General features: G+C 33.3%; 1 protein-coding gene across 1 annotated transcript in view; it reads right to left on the bottom strand.

Moving 5' to 3' along the window:
* Nucleotides 1-2,866: 2,866 nt before the first annotated feature.
* LOC131061911 (uncharacterized) overlaps nucleotides 2,867-11,807 on the bottom strand; it is a 29,031-nt gene continuing 20,090 nt past the window's right edge. The window contains exon 5 of the mRNA XM_057995761.2: nucleotides 2,867-3,110. Coding sequence (XP_057851744.1) covers nucleotides 3,067-3,110 — 44 coding nt within the window. The 3' untranslated portion in view covers nucleotides 2,867-3,066. The remainder of the gene's footprint in view (nucleotides 3,111-11,807) is intronic.

Below are 11,807 nucleotides of genomic sequence, written 5' to 3'. Positions count from 1 at the left end.
TTCACAAAATTTGGTTGGAAGGGGGTTCTCTTAACATTATAAATTGTCTCAAGAAAAATAATCTACCTAGTTGGTCCATTGAATCGTATATTTTTTATACCTTGGCTATCCTCAAGTATATGGAGAATTATCATATCTCCCATATATATAGGGAGAAAAATGGACTTGTTGATGCCTTTTCCAATGTGGGAGTTTCTTGTGACTCAATTCAATTTTGGCATAATTATGAGTCTATACCCTAGGATATTAAATCCATCATTAATTTTGATGGGTAGAGAGGTTGCATTAGAACTATCACCTAAGGATGTGATGGCTTGGCTACCCTTCACATAGATAATAGGTGTTGGTTTGGTTGCCTTTCCTAGTTTATTCTCCTACTTGTGTCACAACTTTCTACCATGGGTGGTGATAAGAGTATAATTTAGCCCATTTCTTGTACGAGCATGAAAAGGAAAGTAAGGATTGGAGGATCTTGAATGGTGGGGGTGTTACTCCCTACATAGAGAGATCACATAACCATGATCCTAAAATGACTAGGATCTCTGTGAAAGGGTGGAAGGATCGAACCTCGGTGGTCGACGGTAGAGATCTAGCTCTCATCAAAGAACGTATTGCAAAGATTAATAGCCTTTACACCAATGGGAAGAAGGTCTTTAAAGAGAGAAAAGCCTTAAATGAAGCCTTAAAGATATTTTTTAAAGGTAACGAAAGAAATAAACTTGTTAAATTTTCAATTGGGGGTTATGACAAAAATCTAATTAAACTTGTGTGGGCTAAAATTGTTGAAGTTTTGATGCGGTATTTTAGTTTGGATGGTTGATTCAATATTGTTTATGGGATCCATTTTATCCTAATAAATCATTTACGCCATAAGCATTTTGTGTCCTTTCCTTTTTTCTTGCTTGCTTCCCTTGAGTTTGGGTTAAAAGAGCATTGCTAAGAATGCCAAATTTCCCATATTGCATGAGGATCTAATATTGTTGATTATGGAGCATTTTAAAGGCCTTTCCTCTCCCTCAAAAAGATCCATTGGTGGCCATAAAAAATGGGTACAGTTTTCTTTTTATTTTGGTATAGAGTTTGATGGGTCGAGTGATGATGAGGAATGGAGGGTTGAAGAGGATTAGGAAACATATTCTACACCCCTTTTTGAAAATGAAAAAGGGAAGAAGGTTAAATCTAACAAGAAAAGAAGAAGAGTCCAGATTTCATGGTTTGATGGGTCCCAAACATGGGACAAAGCTTCTATTAATCATTTATTTATTTTGGAGGAGAATGAAAAAAATGAAAAATGTGGGATTTGTAAGGATTGTTTTCTTTCTAAAGGTAAGGAGAAACTTGTTATGAATAGGGTTGATAAAGCCATCAAGCCATCTAAAACTTAAGGAGAAGGTGGAGAGGATTGTTAATGAGGATATGCCTAAGAGACATGATATTTTACTTGTTAAAGCCAGATTTCCTAAAAATGATGCAGGATATGTGGGTCTTTTTCTTGAAGACCTTACAAATAATAGGGAGGATATTTATGATGTGTTGCGCATTGTGAAGGAAAGAGTGGTTGGTCATTTTTTAATACCAAAAAATGTTACACTTGGAGATTAAATAGATAAACATAAGATGGATCTTTGCAAAATAGGTTTTTTCCCAATAAGGATAGTTTGAATGAAAGGGGTTCGGGTGTGATTGGTGATTTTCAATCTGTCATTGATGTTGTGAAGAAGGGATGTGAATTTCTTGAAGGGTATGTTTGAGGATAGAGTGTGAAAGATAAGGAATGACTTTGAGGGTAGGATGTAGGGTACGGAGAGTAAAATGCAATAGATAAACCAAAATCTTGAGAGAATCATTAATATTAACAAATGCACCATTCAAAATAACGTTGAGGCCATCTATATTCTTCATGAGAAGCTTAAGGAAATTAGAGAGGATCAAATTGTGGATGCAACTAATCATGGGGAGATGACGAGTTCCAGTTATCAAGGTCCCAATGCTTCAACTCAAGGCAAGAAGAAATATGTGGAAGTAGAAAACAAGGATTTGGAGAAGTTGTTTAAAATAGTTCTTGTTGTCTTTGTAGTTTGTCTCGATTTGGTTAGGTGTTAACTATTGGTTTGTTGCATATTTGTTGTGTCTTTTCTTTGGGTAAGCATTTTATCTTTTGGTTTTGTTGTGGATTAATTTTTTCTTTTTTGTAGTATTTTGTCCTTTGGTCTCACTATTGTTTAGTCTTGAAAATCTCATAAGAAGCTTTTCTAAAGGGTTTTAGGTCCCTTTAAAACTTGTTTTACCCATAACAAAAAACCATAAAGGTATCACAAAAGACATGTACAAAGATTGTATGACCAAGTTATAATTGGCTAATATTATGTTGTTAAAAAATAATCTATTCACTATATTATATGACATGTAATACTCACTTCATATTTAAAGGTTATCTAATACATATCATTCATAAATCATGAATATTAATGCAAAATATACTTTAGACAATCAAATTCAAAATTTATTTTGTGGTCAAAAGTAATGTTCTTATTGGTGTAATTATAATTGTAAATGTAAATATGAATTAAATGTTAATACATGCATTCGACATTGAGTTACTAATTATTATTTATTTCAATACAATGTTTAATTTTATTAAATAAGATCTCTCAATTAAAAATCTACAATGAAATTACAAATAAAAAAATATCCAATCAAATTTAATCTACATATTTAATAAATAATCAAAATTACATAAAATTAAATGCTTCATTTTTATTTATTTTTGTCATATTATAAATAAATCATTCCAAGTCTCTAAAAGTGGTGAGTTCAATAGCAATAAAAACGTTTGAATAAATAACAATAATCAATCGTGTGCATATATAGTAAAAGCTTATAATATATATTCTTTTAAAAAAAGTTTGCATTCAACATGTATCGTTTATACATTACTCTCATACTGATATTCAACGTTTTTCTTAATCTTAAGAAAAATGTACATAAATTCGATCAAAACAATTTTTATTTATTAGTAATATGTGTTCATCACATTCCAAAGTTGTCAATGTTCAATGATATCTCTTACGTTGATTGTGAGATATAAAATGTTGCTAAATGATGATCCCCTGCACACATATAACAATTATTAAGATTCTCAAATATTATAAATCATAAAAAAAAATTCATAGCTTAAAATTTAAAAATTAATTATTATATATAATTGAAATACTAGAATATATTTATTAAAACTATATTCAAAAAATTATGTCTTTTCTTAACACCATATCTTGTATAACTAATTGACCTTAACACATTTTAGTAATCAATTTTTTACAATATTTGAAAACTACACTTATCCATAACATTGTTATATAATAATAATATCTTATCTATTTTACTCAAAATTCAATTAATTATTTATATCTAAAGCATGAATATACCATTATCATTAGACTATCAAATTATTTCAATCATAACTACTGATTATTTTATTTACCTATTATTATAATATAAATTATTAATATGATAATTATGAAAATAAAATTTATTAATTCATATTTGAAAAAAGTAAAATCACTCATCCATAGTTTATATTTCATAATAATATTATCTATTACTATTCAAAACACATATAATTATTTATATCTAAAACAACAAAAATATCATTATCATTAGACTATCAAACTATTTTAATAATATCATTACTTATTAATTTTTTTATTACAATGAATTATAATTATGAAACACACTTTACTAATTATTAATTCTTATATGAAAAAAAAAATGAAACTTACACTTATCCATAACTTATTATTTTATAATAATATCTTACCTATTTTTACTCAAAGCAACACCTAATCATGTATATCTTAAACATGAAAATAGCATTAAATTATTAACTATCAAAATACTTCAATGACATTATTACTTATTATTTTATTTAGCTTAGTAAGATATTGTGATATTTATCATCACAAAATAATTATGAAAACACAACCTATTAATTATTAATCCCTATAGAATAGAGACGTTTGTTTTAAGCAAAATGCTCTTTCAAGGGATCTATTGCTTTTCTATGCTCTTTTAAGACGATGTGGGCATATACTCACTTTTAGCATTTGGAAATTTATTTCTACTAACTAGCGGTTGGACCTAGCAAAAGTCCAATGTGTAACGCTGATAGCAATTCATAAGTAACTTGCAGGTATAGAATAAAATAATCAATTCATTGACAACAAACTTGGTACAATTAACGTCAATTGTCATTCATCAATCATGAAAGTGTAGAAATATACAACAATTGGGTGTGTGGAAAATATTTGTGTGGATGTCAACATAAACCAAATTTCAAACAGAACATGCCCAAAATTAGCATTGTCACTTAGATAACTATGAATAGCAAGAGAAAGGTAATGAACCAAAAGATGAGGAACAACCTGCCTGAAAATGCACCTACATCATCTCAAACTCCTATACAAAATAGTGAGAAAAATCATCACTATCATGCCAAGCGTACAGAATTGTTGCTAAAAGATTCAAATATTTTGATAAAAAGATGTGTGAGAAGTGTGTCATGATATAATCATAGATGGACTATTTCTGTCAAGTGGTATATGTGTACAGTAAAGACATTGAACCACTATGAACATTGTTTTTAGTTGACTATCTATTGGTATTCTTAAACTCAAATTTTAAACATTGTCAACAAGCCAAACCTATCTATTGAACCACTATGAACATTGTTTTCAGTTGACTATCTATCGATATTCTTAAACTCAAATTTTAAACATTGTCAACAAGCTCTTGGATAAACCTCTGGAGGATATTCCTATCCTTAAGGAATGGAAAGATTGGTTCAAAAATAGGTATGGTGGCTCTGTTAGAGACTATTGGAGAAACAGGAAGTGGATTGAGTTCAGCAAGCAATGTCTGGGAGTAAAGTTTCTTGAGATTCCGCTTTCTTCTAAAAATTTTAGGGACAATAAGGAGGATAGTTTGATTTGGAGGGAGACTTTGGATGGGAATTGTTATGTGTCTTTGGCGATGGCTATCCAGAACAAAGTTCCGGAAGAGATTCCTTTGTGGGCTAAAGTGTGGATAAAGAAGTTGATACCCAAAGTTAATATCTTCTTTTGGATTTTTATCCAAAACAAGGTGTTGACTCTTGATAACCTCCAAAAGCGTGGATTTGTTTTTCCTAACAGTTGTTCTCTTTGTTGCAAGGAAGAGGAGTCTGCTTGTCGCATCCTCTAACGATGCACTTTTAGTCAGGAAATCTGGAATATTATTTTTAGCAGGTTGAAGCTGAGCTAGGTTTTCCCAGACTCTCTAGGGGAGTTCTGGCAGCAATGGTATTGTCCTAATTCCAACTCTAAGAATGTTGAGCTGTAGAAACTTACTCTCCCTAATGTTATATGGAATATTTGGAAGGAGCGTAACAACAAGATTTTTAGGGATAAAAGTGCTAACCCTGAAGTAGTGGTGGATAAAATCTATAGAGGGATATTTGAATGTTTAAATGGAACTGATCATGGTTTAGCTACTAAAGAGGACTTTAATGATAGATGGAACCTCTCTAATATCAAATCTAGTAAGGATAAGGGTAGGGATGGTCTTGTTTGGAGTGTTCTGTCTCAGGGATGGAATAAAGCCAACTTTGATGGGGCGTCTAAGGGGAACCCAGGTAAAGCTGGTTATGGGGGCATTGTCAGGAATTTTGCTGGAAGTTGCCTTCTGGTAGTTGTTGGCCCTCTGGGTCATCAAACTAGTCATTATGTTGAAGCCTCTGCAGCCTTGAATACTTTGATTCTAGCAAAAAACCTTAATCATGATAACTTATGGGTGGAGAGACACTCTCTAAATGTTATTAAGTGCCTAAAGGGAGAAACTGAGCCATCGTGGTCTATAGAGAATATTATTTTTAAAGCTATAGAAATTATAGCTAGCTTTAAATTTATTATAATTGAACATGCCTTTAGAGAAAAAAATTTGGTTGCAGATGGTCTAGCAAACCTAGGCGTAATTTACGAAGCTCAAAGTATTTGATATGGGGAAGGTAATATTAATTGTAATATTAAAGATCTTTTAAGAAAGAACAGATTCATGGGGAAAGATGGATCGCACAATTAATTATGAAAGTTTTAATGAGTAATCATCACATTTATAGAAAGGTAATGATGACACGGCAAAATGGCAAAATCCTAATCAAAGCTATTAATCTTCCGCACACTTTGTAGGTTAGCATTTTCAAAATTTCGAGAGCCAATTGGAAGGAAGCTCCGAAATTGCAGAAGAACGGACTTGGTATAACAAACTTGAAAATGGGGGGGGATCTAAGGAGAGAGGAACCAGATAACATATCCACATGGAAGGAAATGCCAAAGGTATGGACTAAGTTGGAAAAAGGGTTTATGATGAATTTCATGGAGAAGTTGGTCGATTATGATAAAGGTAGAGTTAACCTAACTGTCACCAAAGTCACTGAAAACTGGATTAACGACTCATTCAAAATTTATGGTGTGAGGTTTAAGCTGGATGCGGACCTCATAGCGACAATAACAGGTTTGCCCCACTTAGGTCTTAATTTTTTTAGAGACTGAAAGTTTCTAATAATGCAGTTAAGCTTTTTCCGTGCAAAGAGAAGGAGAGGGCAAAAATTGGTAAAGCTACGGGGGATATTATGATGCTTCCAACATTAAGAAAATTTGGGGTTGTGTGTTGAATGCTATTATGGAATACATTACTGTGGAGGGTCGTTTTACTAGGGTCCACACATACCATTTTGTGTTGTTAAATCATTTTAGGCATGAGAAGAGGATTTCCCTGCCCTACTACCTCTTCAGGTCTCTATCGAGGTCTCTTAATAAGCATAGCAAGAACCCTTCGACTCTAGTGCTTCATTGTGGCCTCATTTTGCTCATTTATGAGCACTGCAAAATCCTTGCTATCTAGGAAAATAAGATATTGTATGTGTCTCCGGGGAAAGGTAAGAGAAAGATGGAGGAAAGCGAGCCTAGCAAGGAAGAGTCGACTTAGAGCAAAAAGAGTAAAAAAGCTACTGGGTTGAAAAATCAAGAGGACAAGGATAATCAAAAGGAGACAAAGAATGACTTAGAGGATATCGGAAAAGACGGTAGTGAGATGGAAACTGATGAGTCTGGAGGAGAGGAAAGCTGGAAAGAAGAGGAAATGGGAGAAGAGGAAGAAGGAGCTGAGGATGTTTCCGATCAAGATAGTCCTACCCACAGTGTTAGTTTGGGCACTGTCAAAAGCCAACAAATGGAGGAGCAAGATAATAAGATTAATGAGGAAAAAAAATGGATATTGAGGAGGAGAAGAATAAGGAATTCGAGCAAGAGATGGACAAGGAGAATCCGAGCAAGGATAAGGAGTATGTTGGAGAAGGGTTAATTCTGGATAATCTCAAAAACCTATCTAAGGCTAGAATGGGTTTTGATAGGTGGGCTTATGAAGGAATCAAGAATCTGGAAAAAAATGGGAAGCAGGGGGAAGAGAAAAGGAAGAAAGATGATAGGGACCAGAAGCAATGGATGAAGGATATGGAGGAAAAAACAAAGAAGATGGAAGCTCAGATTGGTAATCTGAAGGAAGGAAAAACTACTATGAAAAACCTTTGGGTAATGATTACGGATATCCTCACTGTTGTTACTAAGAACTTAGAGGAAATCTCTAAAGTCCTTGAGGGCTCCAACATTCCCAAACCCGTCGTGGACCTTGAAATTGATGAAGATGCTATTGAGACAGGGACTAGGGAAAGTGCTCCTGGTGGTGCGGCAAAGAGAACAAGGGCGAGAGCATGAAGAAAGTTTTTGTGGCCTCTTCTAAGGAGATCCCTAAACTTAGGGATAATATTAAAGAATTGCATGGGATTAGCGGAATTCTAGCTAATGCCCTGAAAAACATTAAGTAGTTTGTTTTATGTCTTTTGTCTATTTTGACTAGACCTTGATGGTTCTGTGGGGCTTTTTTGTTGGAATTTGCTCATTACTATGCTGGTTTTTTAGATGTTTGTTCCTTATTGTTTCTTAATGCTTTATTTTCTTAAGGATCTTTTGTAAAGGGTTTCGGGGTCCCTTCAAAATCTGCTTTTACCATAATAAAAAACAAGCCAAAAATGGCAAAGCCAAATGGGATTTCCCAAGTTAATCATCTTTCCTTCTGGAATGTCTAGACAAAAAACTTTGAAGAGCATGCATGTGAACCATAAATAGGATGAAATGAAAACCAGATTACATAACCATCACTTGTATAACATTGTTGGGTTATATTCTTAAATTTCTCACATTTCTTCTTAACCTTTGTTTCACATTTGGAATAGGTCAATTCTTATTAACCTTTGACTCATATTTAGAATAGGTGAAATGACAAAATTTATTTCATTGTTGGGTGGCTTGAGCATCTTCAGAAAAATCATTGAGATAAAAACATTTTCAAAATGTGCTTTAGCCTCAACTTATTTTTTAATTTGTGTTGTACCTAATAATCATTGGTCTGAATTTTCTTTCAACCCAGATTCCAATAATATAAAAAAGCACTCAAAGAGACACATATATCATATATCAATATGTGTGGATTGCATTTATACATACACAGACAAACAAATGTTGGAGATGTCAATTTGCATACACAATCAAAAAGCGTTCACACACACACACACACACACACAGAGATATATATATATATATATTTCACACACACACACACACACAGATATATATATATATATATATATACCACTGATAGAAGATGAGACCATTTCCTTTTAACTGCCCATTATATAATGATATTAAACACAATTACACATATATTTGCAATCATAATCTAATACATGAAATCTTAAGACAATCAAACAAATTTTGGGTTATTTATTCACAAATAAACACAAAGTAGCTTCATTTTATAGATTATTTTTGCCTAAACGATGGTTAAAACCATATCATTTTGTCTCATATGTATATGAAGATGTTGATGAACTTTTAAGGCACTAAGAGGGGGGGGGGGGGGGGGGGGTGAATTAGTCAAAGTAAAAACAATACAAAACTGATTATCAATTTCACCAACTTAAAACTCAATCTAGGCATATAAGAAATAACACCAAGTAAGCAATCACCACATAAAGTATAAACCACATGACATAAGAAGTTATACGTGGAAAACCCAAATCGGAAAAAACACGGTGTGAGTTAGTACCCACAAAGATCCACTATTTGCAGTATAGAGATCTGACCAGTTAAGGTCTACAACACCCGGTTAGGGGCACACCCTGTTAGGAGTGTCTAAGACCGGTTAAGAGCTATACAATAAGGCCTTTGAGAACTAGCCCTGTTAGGAGCTACCCACGTTACTAGGATTTTCAAACACAACTTAATGTGTCACCTGGTTAGAGGATTTAATGATTAGACCTATTAGGATTTGACTGCACCCTGTTAGGAGTGACCTTGTGAGAGGATTTTCTTGTTGCAACTGTTAGGGAGACAACAAGTTCAAATGATCTCAATATAACACCATCAGTGTCTAATAAGATCCGCTTCAAGAACATTATAACATCACATATACTTCATCTCAGAACTCCTCTGATCACCGCACTATCAAAAATATGAAATTCGCTAATGATTTCTTACACATTCAAGTTCATACTCATATATCCCTTCATACCTCATCACACATTTTAAAAACATCATTAGGTCAGCTAGGACCTTGGAACAATTCCCTAGGTTCAATGTATCTAGACAATCTTGCATTGCATGCCTTCGTTATGTCAATCACCGACATAACAAATCCAATTTTGTGCATTTTACTAATCTAAGTGATTTTCATCACTACTGGTTGAATGTCCATCAAAATACCTGCTTTGTCATAACTTCATCTACCAATGTTATTTGCGACTACAAAACTGCATCATCCCATTCTTCATAAATTTCTTGTACCGATTATCAAAATATTATTTTGTCTGTCTTTTACCGATTAAAGTCCTAATTACCAGTTCTGATAAAAACTATCTCTGCTTACCGGTTGAACTGTAGGACTCAGATGACTGTAGAAATATAATTGCCATCAATGACAATATACAACATAGTCATCATACAACAATCTAATCTCTTTACAAAATAGACATGTACAAGTTACATCAAGCAAACAAACAAGTACCGGTTGAGATCAAATGATCAAATGCCAACATTCTCCCCCTTTGGCATTGATGACAACACTTGGGAAAACAATTTGTCAAATAAGTGTGCAAGTCAAAAATTAACTACATGACATGTACTCCCCCTTAGCAATTGCATGATGTTATACAAAAATGAAAGAGATTCCTACTACTCCCCGTTTACATTACATACAACATTTTGATTGACTCTTTAACTATTACTCCCCCTTTGAAAACAATGCCAAATAAAGAAGTAAAAATACATGAAAGATATATACATTGTACATCAAAATTTGCATTAGAAAATATATATATAAGAGTCATAAAGTCTTTACAAAGCAATTTTAGAAAAAGCGTCATTGAAATGAAACTTCAACTGTTTTAGATCATTATCCCGTTTCTCTAACAGTGTGTCGGTAATCTCAACATGTGTATTTATCTGCACTGCTAATTACTCTATTGCATCAACTACACTCATCTCTGGTGTAGCCAAAATATCCTCTAACTCCTTGTATGCTCGCTATAAAATTTCCACTTTGGGAATCAGTTGAGTCTGGAGCTCCTTCAATGATCTAACCTGTTTAACATGCTCATGTTCATGCACCTCAAGTTTGTGATGGAGTTCTATAACTAATCTACCAAAATGAATAGCTAAGTCATTCAGTGGTCTAAAAGTTTCACTCAAGATTTCATGTTCTTTCTCATCATCTTCCCTTTTCTCCTTCAAATCAGCACAAAACAGTGAAAATTTTGAAATAGTAGCCAAAATCTTTCCTTCAGTTTCTAGTCCATTCTTCAACAAATCCTTATTAACCGTGAGTGCTACCTTACCTTTATCTATCTCAGACATCAATTGTTCTATCCTTTTCTTCTTGTAGTCCTTTTCAACTGATATGTATGCTTCATATTTAAAAGTCTTGAGTTGATCTCTAGCATCGGTAACCAACTATCCAAGTTTGTCAATGGGAGTAACAAAACTTTCAATATTAGTCTCTGGTAGGAGACTAGACAAAATATCAACTGTTGTTCTTATTGTTTATGCTTCTCTTTGTTGTTCCTTCATTCTCTTCTTTTGAGCTTTGGATTGCATTGTTGTTGCAATCTCCATCAATTAAGAACTCAGATTGTCCATATCAATAGGTCCTTTAATACTAACCGAGTTGTCATCATCGTCATCAATTATTTTCTTCTCCTTTGTCTCCTTTTTCTCTGCCATTTCTTTCTCTATTTTCTCCTTCTCGATCTTATCTTCTTCTGTCTTCTCTTCTTTAATGGTGTCCTTGACCGATGGTGGTTAAGTTTCCACATTTTGTCCATTCATCGGTGCTTCCTCATCTTTCTTTTCATCAGTCTTTTCCTTTTGACTGTCATCAATATTTATATATGCACTTACTAATGGAATTTGAGTATCAGTAGGCTCTATTTTCACTGGTGGCTCATAAGAGCTCTTTTCTTCAAATTTCTTCTCTACTTGTTCCCCTTGTTGCTCATGTTGTTCAAACATCTGAACATCAACATCAAATACATCTATATCATCAACAATATTATCAACATTGTCTTTGATGTTATCATCAAGAATGATCTCTGGTTCAGTATCAATAGGATCATCTTACATATACTTATTATCCAGTTCAAAATCTGTGATCTTAACACCTTT

Source organism: Cryptomeria japonica, chromosome 9, assembly GCF_030272615.1.
Source record: "Cryptomeria japonica chromosome 9, Sugi_1.0, whole genome shotgun sequence".
NCBI lineage: Eukaryota > Viridiplantae > Streptophyta > Pinopsida > Cupressales > Cupressaceae > Cryptomeria > Cryptomeria japonica.
The sequence above is the reverse complement of the archived record's forward strand: the minus strand, read 5'-3'. Positions and strand labels throughout refer to the sequence as shown.